The sequence below is a fragment of the Simochromis diagramma genome, unplaced genomic scaffold, assembly GCF_900408965.1.
Source record: "Simochromis diagramma unplaced genomic scaffold, fSimDia1.1 OVJJ01000798.1, whole genome shotgun sequence".
Taxonomy (NCBI): Eukaryota; Metazoa; Chordata; class Actinopteri; order Cichliformes; family Cichlidae; genus Simochromis; species Simochromis diagramma.
The window spans coordinates 1,050,917-1,069,361 of NW_024386736.1; the positions used below are offsets into that span (position 1 = coordinate 1,050,917).

Below are 18,445 nucleotides of genomic sequence, written 5' to 3' on the forward strand. Positions count from 1 at the left end.
TAGCTTATTGGTGAAACATGTGAGTATAAAGCCTCTCTATCACTGTTGCCACAGAAATCAAGCATGACTAGAGGACCAATTTTGAGTGTGGAGGGCGCTCTGGAATTAGACTTGACTGCAGACGCTCTACAAAATCAAGATCTGGTCAGGATGTGGTTGGAGGTCAACATGAAACCGCTCCTGAAATCCATCACCAAGCAGTTCTTGTCCTGTCTCAGCACCAGGAACTTCAGCTGCTCCACCTACCAGACTGTGTATGCCTCTTATTGTCCTCATCTTTATTTCTGTAATTTTGAGATTTTAGTATAATAATCCAACATCCCACGTCTCCTCGCAGAGTGGAGGAGCTCAGTCAACACTATTCTGAGATGGATCCAGTCAGGCAAAAGTGGATCTACACATTCTTTATGTACCCGTTCCTGTCTTCGGCAACAGTTGATGGTAACGTGTCTAATACCAATAACTTTTTCTTCCTATAAACTAGACTTTACTTTCAGTACAAATATGTCACACGGTATTGTGAGGTTAGCATTTAATCACTCTTTGCAAGTTAAGGTCAAAAATAGAAACTGTTTCACGTTCATATTCCAGCTAAACCTTAATTTATCGTAACTGCTGCTATAGACCTAAGCGCTGCATTGTGCATGTGTTATCAAAATTGTACTTACACAGGTTATCAAAGTGTTATCTAATAGCTATTAAAGTACTGCAAGCAGATTTGGAAATGACCGTGTGCCGTGAAATGTATCTGTATCGCCTTTCAGACACTCACACCGTGGCCCTTTACATGAAAGTTACAGTGCCAGTCTTTGTAGATCAAACATGTTAACATTATCTCAATATTTACATATTTACAACTCAAAGGCATGCAATGGTATTTCCTGCAACTTTTTTCTAGAAGTGTCTCTCATTATCATGTGACCCTCAACAACTCTCTCACAAGCAACAAAGTTGCTTTTTGCTTGTACTGGCATGGAGACAGCACAGCACACAGCTAAGCATCTAATCATTTACTGAGGTTTGCTAAAGGGTGTGTGGATGTGTTCAAAACAACAAATAAATAGGTTTTTTCAAAAGTTTTGAATGTTTCTGTACCAAATTAGCAGCTGTCACTAACTGAAGGTGCCAACGATGTTATAAATGTCATTCATGCAAAAAGCCTGTTTGCATAATAACGTCCAAATAAGCCTCTTGCAACAACTTGTGTTACTTTCTTGAGGTCTTTATTTGGTGGGTTTTGAGGTATTATACAACATTTGTAGACAGAAAAAACAAATAGAAATAGCTTTTAAAGTGTTTAAAGGCTTTAACAAAAAAAAGGAGGCACCAAACTCACTAGATTTGGAGCAGTCACACACACAAAACCCCCGACAGGGAACACTGAGCAGGGAATGGGGTGGGGATTGCATTCTTCTGTGATAAAGAGGAAAATCATTGTCCAGAAGTTAAACAACAGAGGACAGGGTCAAAGTGCAGCTAGGGCTAATAATGTGTTTTGTTCTTAATTAAGTTATTTGGGGTTTTTAAAATGGATAAAATCAAATTTAAAAGAAGAAGCAAAGTTCTCATGTTAGACAATAAAGCATCAGAACCAATCAAGTGCTACGTTTTACTAAAATATGTTTGCAGTTTTTGTCTTTGACAATCTGCATTTGTCTGCAGACAGACTGAAATTCATTAATTCACAATTAAAGCTTCAGTTTGTTCAAATGTTGGAGCTAACTGCTAGTATGTACACAATCGGTCAATGTGTGATCTGTGTGCAGGCTGTGTGAGGCCAGATGAGAGCAGTGCGGAGTGGCTGATGAAGAACTTTGGTGCCTTCAGTGTCATGGCCCGCTTGAAGGACTTTTCAGAGCTCAATGTGGTCTTCAATGGAGTGAGTTAAACTGAGCCTTAATTAAGATTTTATGAATTTTATACAGCTGATTTTATGGCGATCTGGACACTACAGAGAACTCCACCACAACAAATATCGCTGCTCCACACTTCTTCCTGTTCTTCTTCTCTTACTCCTTTTTTTTCTTCATTCACAGCTGGAGGTTCTTAACTTGTTGTCTCCAGCACAAAAGGCCGAGCTGCTCATGAGCCCTTATGTTGCCAGTTTAGACAATGGCACATTAGCCTTGGTCTTCCACAGCCTCCTAACAGGGGAATCTGGCCCATCACCCACTGCTGGCCCTGGATGGGGCCCCAACTGGACAACCCCTGGGTACCCACCCTCCTATCCAGTACAGCTGTCACATCAGCCAGGCCTCCAACAGGTACAGTAACAGAGTGTGCATCCACCTGCAAAAATAATTGAAGATGTTTTCATCTCTAGAAAAAAATATTCATAAAAAATTTAATTCAGTAAAATTTAACAGCCTCTGCTTCATTGCACATCCAGGTCGTAAATGGATTCATGTCAGCCTTCAAACCCATCGGGAGCTTTGTTCATAATTTTGTGTCCTTCACACGTGAGGTACACAAACACAAACACACGCGCACACTCATGTGTTGCCACTCTCTAAGCTGTCTAAACAGCTCTACAGCCAGTTAGAAAAAATGACCCCTGACCTGTTTTTTCCAGAGAGATCCGTCAAATATAAGAAGCACCACTTTGACCCAGTTCCTGCTCAACTGGACTCTTTCTGAGCTGGCTGGCAAATACCAGCCAAGCGCACCTGAGGTCCCAGAGGGACCTAAGTTTGATGTGACAAATGTAGTAGACTGGTATCATTACGTTGTGAAGCCGCTGTTACGGAGGTTTTTGCCCGATGAAGAACTCCTGATGCATGAAAACATCACGCTCGCTTTCCACGAAGTGTTGTAAGTCGGCATTCCTCATTTACATTAATGGTTTCCATTGAAAATAGGAAAACTATCAATAATACATCAGTGATGTAGACACATCAGCAGCTCTAAAGCTCTATCCAGCAACGCTCTGTTAAGCCTGTTTTAGCTTGTTTTATTGGTTTGCTATGCTGTATAGTGACCCCATTCTCTTTGCTGTGCTTTTAAAAGCTCAATTTCTTCTTACGTATTAGTGCAGACTGAAATTAAGCTAAGAGTGGAGAAAATGGTATTAGAAAGCCAGTCTGCAACTAAAACAAATCTTTAAATAAATACCACAGTAATTAGCAGTCAGAGGCTTTAACACCATTTAGGAATGATTATTTTTCTAATTAAGTAATTATCTGGTTTCAAAATGTGAGGAGAAATATACATAAGAGCATCTCATAGTCACTCAAGGTCAGAAGAAATTCACTAAGTCAATGTTACAATTTGCAGTTTTCCGTTCCTTGTAGAACCTTCGTACTTGTCATTCTTTGAAGAACTTTTGTCAATTTCACATGTGCTAGAACGCCTTTTAAAATGTGTCTGTTTGCCAGCATGGTCAGTGTGAACGTTGCTGTGCTGTAAGATGATGCATCACTATGTCTTTTGTGTTCAAGAGTGTTCTTTACTTTTGTGCAGCCGTCTGGACAACAGTATGGACAACATGACGGTGATTGAAATCCAGGATGTCTGTAGCATCACCCTCGATAAGAGCCCTTGCGGGGTGAGGTTTTATTCACCTTTGATACTCGAATGTTTTGAATTCTTCACTTAAATTCCTGACATATAAAAAAAAATTGAATGTCAAAAGTTTCTAACTTCTGTGCCGATGATTTTTCTTTCCGTGCCGTCAGCTGACCGATGCGGTGGCAAACGTGGCTCATGTCTTGCACTGCGCTGCTCGTAACAACCTGACCATGACAGAAGGCGTCGTCTTGAAGCTGGTTCTAGAGCTGACTCATCGTCTGAACTTGCTGATCAAGGAGCTCTCCACAGCAGTGAGTACTGTCCAACAGCTCCACGGTGACTTATAGCTTCACAACATTGCTTTCATAGGCTTGTGTTTTGACTACACACATTGCAGCTTCAGCAAATCAATGCTTCCTCGTTCTTCATCCTCTGTAGAACTTCACGCAGTTGGAATCCGAGTTTAAGCAGATCTTCAGCGAGTCAAACTCAGCAACTCTGACCCAGGAGCACCTGACGGACCCAGCCTTCATCCAGCTCTGGTTCAAGGTCAAGCTGCTGCCCCTCCTGCCCGACGTACAGCCAGAGCTCCTCTCCTGCCTCAGCACCAAGAACTTTTCTTGCCCCGTTTACCAAACCCTGTGAGTCAACCGTTTTCATTTCTCTTTCATTTAACGAGAACGTGGTTTGGTGCAGTCGTTCTCACTTTGTCTTTGCCCTGCTGTGTGCAGTGTGGCGGCGCTCAGTGAACGCATGAACTTTTTGGATGCTGATCCGATGTACAGCAGCAACATCTACGAGTACTTCATCTACCCCTTCCTGCTAAATCACAACACCTCGGGTAAGAAGAGAACACAGACAACACAGATTAACACACAGATACTACAAAACCAGTTCTTTTGGCATTTATGTTAATGTTTGTACAAATGTTTCAGACCCCCAGTGTGTCTCTGCAGTTAATAACAGCGCAGAATGGCTGCAACTCAACTTTGGTTTCTTCTCGAGCTTTGCCTCTATCATCGACTTCTACACACTCAACCCTTATTTCTCTGGAGTAAGTTTGCAAAACACAGATGTGCTCAGACTTAACAGGAAGCAGTAATTTTACTATACAGTAATTGTGCTCTCCTCTTCTGCTTTGTAACCCGCTCAGCTGGAGGCTCTTGACCTCCTGACTCCAAATCAGACGGTAGAGTTGCTGCTGTTGACTCTCCCAACTCCACCAGAGAAAGACGTTGTCATCAGCCAAGTGTTTAACTTCCTGACGGAGTCACCTGCAGCCAGGAAGTACCCAGAGGTCCTCAGCGCTTTGGTCAGGCTCGCTGGAGAGGTAACAGCTTTGGCTGAGATGTGTACACAGCAAAATCTCCAGTGTTAAATTAACACTAGAGAGTGTACTGGAATATTTCTAACATTTTGAGTTATTTTCCAGTGTTAGAACATCAGCACTGCTCGGTGTTAGTCATTGTTAATCTTCAAAACTGACTAGGTTACTTTTAAAAATATAACACTGTCAAAAGTGTTAATTTAACACTCAACAGTGTTGTATTTAACACCCAGAGGAGTGGACCCATATAGACACTCTCTAGTGTTAATTTAACACTGGAGATTTTGCTGTGATAGGTGTTGAGCATGCTTTAGCCTTTCTCAAATATTAATCATAAAATATGCAATTTTTCAGATCAATCCTTCCTGCAACATCTACAAACAAATGTGAGTAACTTTAACCGGTTTTCTGACTAAATGAGCCTCACAATTCTTTCCAAGCTGTTTTGTTCAGTGAATCAGGAGAACTCTCTCACTGCAGACTATACCTGCAACCATGTTCAAGCTAAGGCTTCATAGCAATGCATTAATGGCTAAAACTGAACCACTGCTATTGCTATTATTAATTCAGAAAAAAACAGAAAGAGAAAGAAATGAGATTACAATATACATTGTGGCATTAATATAGCTTATTAACTGGATTAATACAGGATAATGTAGAAAATGAATTACATGACAGGTAGTCATTTTTAATGCAGATTTAATTTGAGCTTTCAATAGTGGACATCACAAAAACAGAGGGGGAAAAAAACTGCTGCCAACTTCACAAGGTGACTCAGTTAGTTAGCATCTAGCAGCTTACCTCATAACTTTATAAGAAGTTTGTAATTTAAACAGGTGAAAACAAACACCAAAGTTTAAAAAAAACAAACAAACCCACAACCAATTTTTAGGGCACATTTTATAAACATTTCTTCGTGTTGCAGGCAGACAGCTGAAGGTCTGATTGGGTAGCTCTCTATATACTCTTTATTTACATATGTGTTTTGTTTTGTGTTCTTTTGTATTCCAGCTTTACACAGCTCTATGCAGCCATACCATCTCTGCCTCCAGAAATGGAACCAGTCACCTGGGCCACTATAGAAGCCCTGATAAACATTGCACCTGTCGGTACGTTTCACTGCCTCACAAACACAAAGACAAAAAACGACTGAGTGCACAATGTAATGGCTTAAGCTAGTCCATGCATGTAGACCTAAACCTGTGCTTTTGCTGACTGAATATTTTTTATTTTCTGATTTGGACAGAGTGCGTGCCAGCGAACCTCGGGGTGAGATTTTTTCTTCTATACAATTTCGTTTAAATCCCAACAAATCACAACAACTGTTGTCTTTTCTGCTCATATCACATCTTAATTTGAATGCTTTTAAGCTGTGGTTGTCACAACGGTTTGAATAATATTTCAATCATTGTTTTAATTTGTTAATCCCGTCTTTTACAGTGCCCGGTAATCCCGCTCAATGGTAAGACTTTTTTTGACTGTTGCCAGCGTAAACACTAATACATTCTGTTTGTACGATTTCTGAAAAAAAAAATTTTTCTGTTTTTTGACAGAAACTCGGAGCTGTGCAGGAGTCAACAGGTAACCCTTTTAATAGGATTTACATAGTAAGCAATGCTACTGCAGTTGTTTTTTATTCTGACGTGTATTTCCTGTCTTGTGTGACCCAAAGCTCTGATCTGCTGTCTTACTTGGACACCTTTAATCAAGTTCCCTGCAACGTCCCCTTGGAGGAATATGCCTGTGCACAGGTAATGATTTACTTTAACAGAGCCGGTGAGGACTCATTACTGTTTATTGCAGAGAATAACTACACGTCCTCTGTCTCTTTCACACATCCAGCTGGACAACTTCACAGCCAATCAACTGGCATCTCTTCTGATGTGTAATCTTTCTGGGAACAGCGCCCACTCCAAAACTCTGTGGAAAATCCTGCTCACTAAAGTCTCCGATGTTTTAAACCCAGCCCTGGACATCCTGGCTAACATGGTTAATGACTTTAATAAGCTTTAACAAACAAATAAGGATTCATGAAATGAATCATTCAAACACTAAGTTACAAGAATTGTGACCTGGGGAAAAGTTAATCCGCCTTTAAAATAACTCAATTATCTCTTGTTTAGCCGATGCCCGTGATTCCATCAGCGCCACAGGTTTTGGATGTGATTGGAGAGATCAGAGTGTCGCTGCTGACAGATGAGCAGCTGCAGAACAGCGAAGTTATCAGGTTGTGGTTCTCAGGCCGCCTGAGGAGCTTCTTGCCTTACGCATCAGGAATGTTTCTGCGCTGTCTCAGCAGCACAAACCTGACCTGTCAGTCATACCAGGAAATGTGAGTATTTGTCAGAATTGCTGCTGCACAAGCCCAACAGCATGCATCCAGTGTGGTTCACAGTTCACGTTTTGATTTCCAAGATTCACCTGTGAAGATGAACCCTTCAGAGGATTTCTGCAATTAATATTTCTAAATTTGATCTGAACTTCATTCAGGTCTAGAATATTTCGTGTCGTATCCATTAATAAAAAAAAAAAAAAACATCAGCGAATGGAGTGTGGAGTTGTTAAAGAAAGACGCAAAGGGCATGGCAAATCATAGGGCATGGCAGAGAGAATTAATCTGCAAAAGTTCACAGTTTTACTTACAATGAAATCTCAGTTAGCTGTTAGTTTGCTATTTTTCATATTTAAGATGAGTAATTACATAAAAAAAATCAGTCGTAAATGTAAGGAAGCGATAATAACGATTCATTATCAGATGAAAACAGTCTGGAAAATCACAAACAAGTCAGTAAAGCTGGCACATGGCATGAAAGTAAACCAACCTTCGCAGTAACATCAAGAACAAAAAGACAAGTAGGATAGGAAGTGTAGAAGGCACGCAGATGAGACTAAATCAAGAGTCGAAATACAACAATATAGTAAAAATTGAAATATATTAAACAGAAAGCCAAAAAACTCAAACACAAAAATTAAAAACTTCAACAGCACCAAAGTCCAAACAGCATCAAAATACAGCATAAAAAATGAATAAATAAATAAATAAATTCCAAGAATCAAAAGCAACACTAAACACAGGAGCAAAGACATACAGCGCATCTCAAGTTTATACAACACTCACATACACAGACAATGACGACAGATGAGCCTTTTTGGCAAAAAAACCTACAAATTTATGCAATAACAAAAAAACCAAAACAACAAAACCTCATCATAACTATGCAGCACGGTGGAGGGAGCATCGTGGTTTGGGATTACAGCTCACTCGGGCACTCCAGTCATGAATGGGACAATGAATTCAACAGTGAAACTATCAGGGCCTGAAGCTGAGCGGTCTGAGCAGACAGGATAATCTATAGAAATTGATTTTAAAAAAAAGAAATCCCAGCTCGTGGTTACTCTGTGTTCACTTCACTGTAACGGTTGGTTTAGTCAAAAATCCAAAGGGTTCTCTGTTATATCCATGCAGTACAAATATAAATTTGTTTTTCAATTACAAAATGTTATTGGTTAGTTAGTTCTCTTTTTTTTTCTTTTTTCTTTTTGCCGTGATTTCATTTTCAGACTGCAGACGTTTATCAGCCAGTTTAACCAGATGACCTCAAACCAGCAGCAGTTGGTCTTGCAGGATTTCATACTGCAGTTCCTGACGCAGCCACGCTCAGGTACGCGCATGCTTCGTATTTTAATTTAACAACTAAAAAAATAAAATTAAAAATCAATCATTTACAGTTATTTCTACTTTATAAAAACTTATTCTAGATTCCAGCTGTGTGTCCACCTCCAACAGCACTGCAGTGTGGATACAGCAGAATTTCGGTCCATTTTCAGCACTTCTGTCGCTCACTGAGCTGATCCATCTCAACCCACAATTCAACCCTGTGAGATGGGACTTCGGTTAATTGACGCGATTTTAAAAAATACAAACAAACAAAGCTGTGAACTAATAGAAATAACTCTCACTTGTTTCGTATTTCCTTTTAGATTGAAGTCTTGACACTCCTGACTGCACAACAGAGCGCAGAGCTGCTGTCGCTGTCGCTTCCAAATCTGCCGGACAAAGCTGTCATCATCAACGCGCTCTTTGACTACCTGACCGTGTCTGCTGAAAAGAATAAATTCACAGAGTTCCTGACCAACCTCACCGTGTTCATTCACCCGGTAAAAAGAGCAACTGCCTTCCTGTTAAGTCATCATTTTTACTTTCCTGTGCTTGTTAAAGTAATGATGTTTGCTTTCTTTCTCCTCCAAGGAAAACTTCACTTGCTCTTCATACAAAACGCTGTGAGTTTCACATCTACTTATACTCGGCACTTTTGAAGTGGTTAAACTATTTTATATAATCTGGCACTATGATTAAAATCTGTGTGTTTACATGTTACAGGTTTGCCAGACTGGACTTGGCCATACCTGTGGTTTCTCTTGGCATTGTTGCAACTATCACACAGACTAAAGAGGCTCTATCCCACCAACTACCACCTGGTGAGTGTTACATCAACATAAAGATTTAGAACACTAATTCTCAAAGTCTTATATCCAGCTTTGTCTCTTCACTGTTTCATCTTATTCCACACACCACCTACTCTATGGACACGCTAAATGTAAATTGTCAATAATTAGCAAGCGTCAGGAATAACATCCAGTCTAACTGTAGCTTATTACTGAACTGATTTTTTTTTTTAAATACATTAAACTGATTTGCATTTCCTGTGTTTTTATTTCAGACTGCATCATTGGAGAGGTAATTGTATGTTTTAGATTATTTGTTTTGTCTTACATTAGTCTTAATATAGTAGATTTGTAATGTGCTCTGTGTTTGTTTCTCTTACAAGTGTAATGTCAGCACGGCAAATGGTAAGTTCTCCACTTCTTTAAGTGTAAAAAGGCCATTTTTTATTGTCAATTTATAACTTTTTTTTCTCCTTTTTTTGGTACAGAAACGGAAATCTGTATCGGTTTGAACAGGTAGGATTTACATGAACCTGTTGGAGAGTTTACTTTTTATGCAACATTGTCCCAGATGTCAACAAAGTACCAATCACATGTTTTATTTTGAAACCACAGAACAGCAGTCCAGCTCAAACTCACCAGTGCACAGACGAGCGGAAACCTCTGTGACTTGGCCGTTGAGGAACTGGCTTGTGCCTCGGTAAGAGCGTCACATAATCTTTTTTAATTTATTTATTTATTTTTTGTTGTCTGTCCCATTTGGTTCTTTAGCCGTCGGAATTGCTGTCTGAAGACCAGCAAGGATACCCAATGGATTTACTTTGCCAAATGGATCATCACGGCCTTGCCGTATTGGTCCATTTGATCGACCTTTGTTGTTATTATTTATTTTATTTTATTTTATTTTCAGTTGTTACAGACGGGACAGACATGACTGAGGGATAGAAAAGGGAGAAAGAAAGATGAAAAAAAAGAAAAACAGAAGGGAAGAGGGACAGTGAGAAAGGGCACTTAAAAAGAGAAAGAAGAGAAAAAAAATCTCCTGGATCACCTGTTGAGAGAAAAAGAAGAGAAAACAAGCAAAAAACCAGAGCAACATACTAAACACAACATCATCACGTTAATCTAGCTAAGTGTAAACAGCAGTAAATACTAAATATTGAATGTTGTTGTGTAGCAAGCAGGACCGACAGCACACAATGTGCTTGGAAGTAGCAGCCAATAAAGGTGTAGTCTATGTCTATGAACAGTGGACACCTGCGTGGACACCTGTGTGGATCAGCGCGCTTGTATTCAAAAGGTTTGAGTGTGAGTGAACCGAGCCGCAGGCCCAGAGGCCGGAGGCCCAAGGGCCCCGGAAGAGGCCTGACCAAGCAAAAAAAAAAAAAAAAAAAGCGTCACATAAGTCAACAGCCGTCTGTGATTCAGCTCGTTTTCACTTTCACTGTAGAGTCTAAACTGCTCTCTGTCGTCACACAGCTGTCAACAATAACAGCAGAACAGCTGGCAATGATACTGAAGTGCAACCGCTCCTCCAGCTCGAGTGGGTCCAGATCTGTCTGGAAACTTGTCCTCTCCGAAACCTCTCAGGTCCTGGACCAGGCTCTGGATCTGCTCGTCAACACGGTATGAAAGCATTACACAATATTTTGTAAGACGAGAAGAACCTTCTGCAAACCGTCTGTTGTTGAAAGATAAGAAAAGTCAGTAGTTACATCACATTTTGATCTTTGTTATAGACTCTGGACGCCAACAACCCAGCAGTGTCCGTGATTCTGGACACCATACAAGAACTCCGAATAGATACTGTCAGCATGGCCACCCTCAATGATCCAGCCTTCATCCAGATGTGGTTTGGCCGCCGCCTTCTCCCATTTCTGCCAGCTGTTTCACCTGACTTCCTTTCATGTATCTCCACAAAGAACCTGACCTGCAGCTCCTACCAGGCCATGTAAGAAATTAGACCATACAAATTACATCAAATGTGACTGCCTTTCTTGGTATACCAAAAGCCTGCCATTTTTTAATTAGTCTAATCCCAATTTCAACTCAGTCTGCAGATTTTGAGTCAACTCCAGCCACAATTGACGTTTCCCAGGCAGGTGTCTGTCTACACGCACTTCATTAAGGTTTTCCTGACCAGGAACAACAGCACAGGTACACTGCTGTATTACAGCCCAGTAACAATCAATGGCAGCCTATTAACAGTTACAGTCTATGTATTGTTCACGTCACATCTGAATTAATCCAACATTCACACATGTTGATAGAATTAGTGGGATTCAGGAATACAGTAATCCAGGGTGGTCACGTGTATTGCAAAGTGACATAACAATGTATGATAGATGCTTTTCCTTCAGCACAATAAAGCTGAATTTCCTCTGTGTGTGTTTGTGGTTCAGACCCCGCCTGCAGCTCAGGCATTGCCACCAGTGCACAATGGCTGCAGGTGAACATGGGAGGTTTTGCCTATCTTGCGACGTTCCAGGACATTCAGACGATCTACTCCAACTTCTCAGCGGTGCGTTATGATGCACTGCTGTTTCTGTCTTTACATCTGTTTTCTTGTGGGGTGGGGTTTCCCTCTGTGATAACCACAACTGTCACTGACAACATGTGTGTTTGCATATGCAGATGGAAGCCTTGTCACAGCTCACGGTCAGACAGCTAGCCGAGGTGTCCACAACACCTGGACAGCTCACAACTTCTGAGCAAGTCAACATGGTGATGAAATATGTGCCTGACCAGTCTCTGGCTGCCTTCTTTGATGATTTCTCATCTGTTATCCTGGTGAGCATACATCATGTTATAAAGTCACCTGGTGTGTTTTGTTGATACTAGAGGTCAAGTCAAGCTGAGTTTATCTGTTCATCACATGTAAAACATTCATACGTTTTGTGTTTATGTTTGCAATGATGGTAAACTCTAACATTTTTCTGGTTAGTCTTCTCACACAGAAGTTGAAGAAGGTCCTGTTACACCTGTTACATCTAAAAAACATGATTATTACTTTTGTTTTTTCTGCAGGCTCCTGAAGACGCATTGCCTTCAGTCGTGAGGTCAGCCATGTTGCAAGTTGTGTTTGATCGTGCAAACCTCTCCCTTCCTTCGATGAGTGATGCGGACGTAGAGGTGTGGCTTACCTCCCGGCTGCCACCCCTGCTGGTACAACTTTCACCAGGACAAGTTGCACCTTACTTCGGAATACTGGCGGGACGGAGCTGCAGCATTGAGCAGCTGGGGTGAGCACAAAGCTTCAAGCACCATATATGGAAGTATTTAAGCAATCTGACTGGAAATAAACCTTTGCATTTTTTTGTTTCAGTGTACTGAACCTGAACATGACTATCTCAACGCTCAGCACAGACACACAGCAGAAAATCTATGATCAAATCCTCCAGACCCTCGGAGGTAAAGCTAACCCAGGAAACCAGTAAACTCAGCTTTAATTTTTTTTTGTTGGATGCTTTATGAAATTGGGCTGTAACATTCCTGTAAGCGAGTAGCCCATTCACATTTCTTAACATAATGGCTGCCAGCCTTGTGAAAGTGAGAGAGGAGTCAGACATTGAGTTTTCTCCTATGCTCGCTCTTGTTATTTTTTCATTAAACATGTATGTTTGTCACATTTTATGTGAATACAACAACAAGTAAAACTTTATTTATTTATTTTATTCCAGATGGCTTAACAAAGCATGAGGCAAAGTTCCAATATTATAACCTAGTTTGTGTCTCCACCTTTTCCTCTAGGTCCAACACCTCTCCGCTGCTACAGTGACAGCTACAACACCAGTTTCTATGGTTTCCTGGAGCAATCTTTCATGGGTTTCCAGTTTCCCAACCTCACCGCCTTCCTGTCGCTCATGCCTCCTGACAGAATGAGTCTGGTGTGTTGACTTGAAAGATATCAGGAGTAAATATGATAAAGCAAGAGGAGAATGTCTTAATTTATGTCTTCTAATCTTCTAGATCATAAATTCCATCCCTCCATCGGAGCTTGGGGATTACCTACGACGTCCTAATGTTGTCGACAACAACGCACAGCTCTGCATGCTCTTCAACAGCTACAGCCAGACACCACAGTTTCTAGAAACTGTACGTAGCCCAAGGCACAAGCACACGCAGAAATGCAAACACAATGCAATGATTAAACACATTAATCTGTGCATTGCCTCCAGGAGTCTCTGCCGGAAGCAGTGAGGCGCTCCATCCTGCCCTGCGTCTGGCCCATGGCCCTCAGCAGCACCCAAACGTTGGAGGTGGATGCTTGGTTTGACCAACGCCTCAAGAACTACTTGCCCTTCCTCACAAAGAGCCTGATCAGTCCCAGTGTCATAAACAGCACCTCCTGCCTGGCCTTCCAAAAACTGTGTGTTTTACTACAGCACTAAATCCTGCTTTATATGTTTTTTTGTTTTGTGTTCTGATTTAAATTTGTTGTGTTTCAGTGTCTCAGTCCTTGGGGTATACAACTACACTACTGCTGACTTTGTGAGGGGAGACGTGTACAACACCATCAGGACTTACCTTTACGTCGGCTCAAGTAAGTCTCTCAAGCATCCCAGGGTCAAGGATCAAGTGGGATGCTAATTCAAGTGGGGAAAAAAAGACATTGATCAAATGATATTCTACATGAAACTGAACAGCAACCACATGTCACCTAAAAAAAACACAACTGCCTGAGCAGAATTTAAATTAAAAGGAAAATTTAGTTGTACACTGTTAATAACAACACTTCACCGAGTTCTTTTGATTCCTCAGAGGCATCCGATGGAAGACGAAACACTGCTCATTAGACCATTTAATACTTTATTACTTCTAGAAGGGAGATGCATCCTGCAAGACACGCTGCCGATCCCAAAATGCTGCTGTGCCCCTAACAGTTTTATTACAGAAGCTCTCTCATTCTAGTCTAAACAACAGTGTCTCAGTAACTTTCCACTAGAGATGGTCCCCTCTTATCTACAGGCAAACATGAGCGAGAGTCTGCAGCTTTCTACTCCCAAGGACACCTGGTCTCATGCCTTTATTTTTCATGGCTGTGTCCGCTTAAACTACACTATATAACTTTATAACACTTATTATTAAAAAAGCATAGCATTATTGAGGCACTGCACATTATTTAATTCCAACAATACAAAATTCAGGGAATTGCAATTTTTCAGTTTCCCTTCATTTTGCAGCAGATTGTTGTGCTTTGGATATATCTGTATATATCTAATACTCAACTGTGTGTAACAGTAGAACAAAGTCAATACACTCAGTAATGTGAATTATGAGGATACAGTATATCTCTTAAGGTTTGCTGATATTAGCCAACGTTGTCACTCTCTGCCTTGCTACATTAATACCCGAGAAAGAAGCAAAGCATTAACATGATAACAAAGAGCTCAGACAACCATACACATATAAAGTAATTAGCTCCTTTGCTGTCACTGGTAGATCTTCATTTTTTGCAGTTAGCAACCCTTTATTCAGGACTTGCTTTTCCTTTAGAGTCATTTTCTTTAAAAAAAAAAAATTATTTTATTCACATACACATAGTATAGTACACATACATTATAAATACATTAAAAGCAAGACCGCAGCAATTTTTCACTGATGCTTGTCCCCGTCATCGTTCTTAATAAGGTTCAAAGTGTCACGGGTTGCCAGGGCAAGACGTCTGAATTATAAAAGGACCCAAACTGCAGGTGGCTTCTGAAGTGAGCGAGCTTTATTGTGACAGTGATGTACCAAACAAAGGAAAGGGTGGCAAGAAACAGAACTGAAAACACTCTAAACTGGGGAAAAACTAAAACTTAAACAACAAAACCTGAACATGAGTGAGGGTAACTAGCAGGGAGGACAGCGCGGGGAGAATGCACAGGCAGACAGAGGAAGATGCACGGAATGACAGAGGGGAATAACGCAGACGAACCATATTTAAAATTAAAGGAATTTGGAATAATGATAATAATAATAATAATGGATTGGATTTATATAGCGCTTTTCAAGGCACCCAAAGCGCTTTACAATGTGAATGTACATTGTGCCTGGGTTTAGAGTGTTTGGAAGAGAGTCCTGTCTCATTCAATTATAAATGATGTGAGAGGGAGGGTGTGTGTGTTTAAGGCCCGGATGGCTTGGGGATAGAAGCTCCTCTTGAGTCTCTCTGTCCTTGCCCGGATGATGCGGAACCTTCTACCAGATTGCAGAAGTTGGAACGGGTCCTTCAGTATCTGCGCTGCTCTAGTCCGGCATCTCCTGGTGTAGATGTCCTGAAGCGGGGGGAGAGCAATCCTGCAGCAGCGTTCTGCTGTACCTGTCATGCGCCGCGGCGCGCGTGCACAAAAGGATCCAGACGCAGACTCAGCGCTAGCAGAAAAGACACTTTATTATAATAACGAAAGGCGACCCGGGAAAACTAGGGAGCAAAACAAGGAACTAAAAACCCGGGGAAACAATGACACAAGGAAGCCGGGATCGGGACCGTGGGAGGCTGCAATAGAAAGGGGAGAGGATTACTAGGGAGCCGGGAAGCGGGGAAAACACATCAGGACTGAGTTAGAGTAGGGGGCTTACGATAGAGCGGGACCGTGGGAGCTCGGGAGGGAAGTGTGGCAGTCCGTGAGCAGGAAGTCCGTGGGGATAGCGAATGGGCCAGATGATGCACCAAATGATCCAGTTGAGCCGGAGGACAGGCAGGTGGCAGACGCCGAACGCTGGGTCGAAACCTGGACACAAGTAGGCGGATTAAACACAGTTCCAACCAGAAGTAAATGCACGCTTTCGTGCAAGTCTAGTTACCACTGTGACGTGATTAACAGACTGGCGTGGAGCATCCGGGTTAAGTAGCTCTTCATGTAATCACCGCGATGGAGAGCAGGTGTGTCGGTGATGGCCCGGCCCGGGGGTGTGGCTACCCAAGCATCACGCATTCCACAGACACAGGACGACGGACCATGACAGTACGGATCACTCTCTGGAGAGCTTTTTGGTCCTTCACACAGCTGTTCCCAAACCATGATGTCATGTTCTGTGTGAGGATGCTCTCCACAGCGCCTGTATAGAAAATCCTGAGGATCTTTGGAGAGACCCTGAACTTCCTCAGTTGTCGTAGGTGATACAGGCGCTGCCTAGCCTTTTTGGTCTGGACCTGAATGTGGGCAGACCATGTCAGGTCTGAGGAGATGTGGACACCAAGATACTTGAAGGACTGCACCCTCTCCACTGGAGCTCCATTGATGATAATGGGCTTGTAGTCTCTGTGCTGACTCCTTCTGAAGTCCACCACCAGCTCCTTGGTCTTGCCGACATTCAGCTGGAGGTGGTTGTCCTGGCACCATGATGCCAGATTCTTCACTTCGTCCATGTAGGCTGCTTCATCGTTGTTGGAGATGGCACCCAACACCACTGTGTCGTCAGCAAACTTCACAATGGTGTTGGAGCCATGGGTGGCCACACAGTCTGAAGTGTAGAGGGAGTAGAGCAGTGGCGAGAGGACACATCCCTGAGGTGCTCCTGTGTTGATGGTGATGCTGTTAGAGACGCATCTACCCACCCTCACCACCTGAGTTCTGCCAGTGAGGAAGTCCAACACCCATGCACACAGACGGCTGTTAAGTCCCAGATCCCTGAGCTTTGTGAACAGTCTGCAGGGCACTATTGTGTTAAACGCTGAACTGTAATCAACAAACAGCATTCGCACATAGTTACCCTGTTTCTTGTCCACGTGGCTGAGGGTGGTGTGCAGGACGTGGGCGATGGCATCCTCTGTGGATCTGTTGGATCGGAAGGCGAACTGCAGCAGATCTGTGGTGTCTCGGATGGAGGAGGAGATGATGTTCTTCAGCAGCCTCTCAAACACCTTCATTACTACCGAGGTCAGTGCAACTGACCGGTAATCGTTCAGGGATGAGGGTTTGCTGTTCTTGGGCACAGGGATGATGGTGGATCTTTTGAAGCATGTGGGGACCACAGACTTCGCCAGGGACTCGTTGAAGATGTAAGTGAACACACCTGCTAGCTGGTCAGCACAGCAGTGCAGCAGACGGCCGGTGATGCCGTCTGGCCCCGCCGCTTTCCTTGTGTTCACTCTCCTCAATGCCGCTCGGACGTCATGCTCCGCGATGCTGGTCACCGGTCTCTCGCTGATGACGTCACTGTCCTTGGTAGTCAGGCGGTAGATAGCATTAGCCGCCTGGCTAACCTCAAAACGGGCATAGAACTGATTCAGCTGGTTGGTGAATGCAGAGTCGGCGTTGATCGGCGCAGTGTCCCTAGCTTTGTAGTCCGTAATGGTGCGTAGTCCGTGCCACATACTCCGTGTTTCGCCCTGGTGGAAGCGGTACTCCCGGTACCGGCGTTTGGCATCTCTCACTGCGCGCCGCACGCCGTATGAGGCCGCTTTGTAGGCGCTCATATCGCCAGTGGCAAGACCCGCGTTGTAGGAGGCGGTCCTGGCGTTTACTGCAGTGCGGATCGATCTGTCCATCCATGGATTCTGGTTTGGGAATGTGGTGACTCTTGCAGTGGGGATAATCTCCTCCGCTAGCGTATTGACGAAGCATACTGCTACTTCCGTAAACTCGTTGATGTCGACTGCGCATGCTCTGAGCATGTCCCAGTCGACGTCGTTGAGTGCGTCCTGTAGCGTAGCTTCTGATTGGGCAGACCACCGTTTTACATCCCTCGTGGTTACTTCTTTCCTCCGTATGCTTTGTTTATACTGGGGAATGAGGAAGATGGCGTTGTGGTCAGACTTCCCAAAAGCCGGGTGTGAGACAGCTTTGTAGCCCTGCTTGTATGGCGTGTAGCAGTGATCCAAAATTCGATCCCCCCTCGTTGGACACGAGACATGCTGGTAAAAGTTTGGCATGACTTGTCTGAGGTTCGCTTTGTTAAAGTCTCCTGCTACAATGAGGGCTGCACCCGGGTCCTTGTTTTGAAGCAAACTCAGCACATCATGTAATTCGGACAAAGCCATACCTATATCCGCTTGGGGTGGGATGTAGACCGCCGTGGCGATGACTGAGGTGAACTCACGGGGCAGATAGAAAGGGCGGCACTTAATGCTCAGGAACTCCAGATGTGGCGAGCAGCCGCTGGAAAGAGTAGAAATGCTCCTGGCATCACACCACTTTCTGTTTACCATGAAACACACTCCTCCACCTTTGGTTTTGT

The 18,445-nt window shown here is 42.9% G+C and overlaps 1 protein-coding gene across 1 annotated transcript in view; it reads left to right on the forward strand.

The window, feature by feature from the left end:
* LOC120744484 overlaps positions 1 to 18,445 on the forward strand; it is a 60,926-nt gene that overhangs the window by 6,503 nt on the left and 35,978 nt on the right. Inside the window, exons 6-45 of the mRNA XM_040048964.1 lie at positions 55 to 254; positions 338 to 441; positions 1,767 to 1,879; positions 2,037 to 2,264; positions 2,390 to 2,464; positions 2,573 to 2,811; positions 3,460 to 3,544; positions 3,675 to 3,818; positions 3,946 to 4,148; positions 4,239 to 4,348; positions 4,443 to 4,561; positions 4,661 to 4,837; positions 5,189 to 5,220; positions 5,846 to 5,943; positions 6,081 to 6,103; positions 6,275 to 6,296; positions 6,388 to 6,415; positions 6,507 to 6,585; positions 6,677 to 6,823; positions 6,958 to 7,166; positions 8,396 to 8,496; positions 8,594 to 8,712; positions 8,816 to 8,992; positions 9,084 to 9,115; positions 9,216 to 9,313; positions 9,556 to 9,572; positions 9,664 to 9,685; positions 9,769 to 9,796; positions 9,896 to 9,980; positions 10,760 to 10,906; positions 11,020 to 11,231; positions 11,334 to 11,437; positions 11,683 to 11,801; positions 11,915 to 12,070; positions 12,308 to 12,522; positions 12,606 to 12,691; positions 13,031 to 13,167; positions 13,250 to 13,375; positions 13,459 to 13,649; positions 13,729 to 13,823. Coding sequence (XP_039904898.1) covers positions 55 to 254; positions 338 to 441; positions 1,767 to 1,879; positions 2,037 to 2,264; positions 2,390 to 2,464; positions 2,573 to 2,811; positions 3,460 to 3,544; positions 3,675 to 3,818; positions 3,946 to 4,148; positions 4,239 to 4,348; positions 4,443 to 4,561; positions 4,661 to 4,837; positions 5,189 to 5,220; positions 5,846 to 5,943; positions 6,081 to 6,103; positions 6,275 to 6,296; positions 6,388 to 6,415; positions 6,507 to 6,585; positions 6,677 to 6,823; positions 6,958 to 7,166; positions 8,396 to 8,496; positions 8,594 to 8,712; positions 8,816 to 8,992; positions 9,084 to 9,115; positions 9,216 to 9,313; positions 9,556 to 9,572; positions 9,664 to 9,685; positions 9,769 to 9,796; positions 9,896 to 9,980; positions 10,760 to 10,906; positions 11,020 to 11,231; positions 11,334 to 11,437; positions 11,683 to 11,801; positions 11,915 to 12,070; positions 12,308 to 12,522; positions 12,606 to 12,691; positions 13,031 to 13,167; positions 13,250 to 13,375; positions 13,459 to 13,649; positions 13,729 to 13,823 — 4,702 coding nt within the window. The remainder of the gene's footprint in view (positions 1 to 54; positions 255 to 337; positions 442 to 1,766; positions 1,880 to 2,036; positions 2,265 to 2,389; positions 2,465 to 2,572; positions 2,812 to 3,459; positions 3,545 to 3,674; positions 3,819 to 3,945; positions 4,149 to 4,238; positions 4,349 to 4,442; positions 4,562 to 4,660; positions 4,838 to 5,188; positions 5,221 to 5,845; positions 5,944 to 6,080; positions 6,104 to 6,274; positions 6,297 to 6,387; positions 6,416 to 6,506; positions 6,586 to 6,676; positions 6,824 to 6,957; positions 7,167 to 8,395; positions 8,497 to 8,593; positions 8,713 to 8,815; positions 8,993 to 9,083; positions 9,116 to 9,215; positions 9,314 to 9,555; positions 9,573 to 9,663; positions 9,686 to 9,768; positions 9,797 to 9,895; positions 9,981 to 10,759; positions 10,907 to 11,019; positions 11,232 to 11,333; positions 11,438 to 11,682; positions 11,802 to 11,914; positions 12,071 to 12,307; positions 12,523 to 12,605; positions 12,692 to 13,030; positions 13,168 to 13,249; positions 13,376 to 13,458; positions 13,650 to 13,728; positions 13,824 to 18,445) is intronic.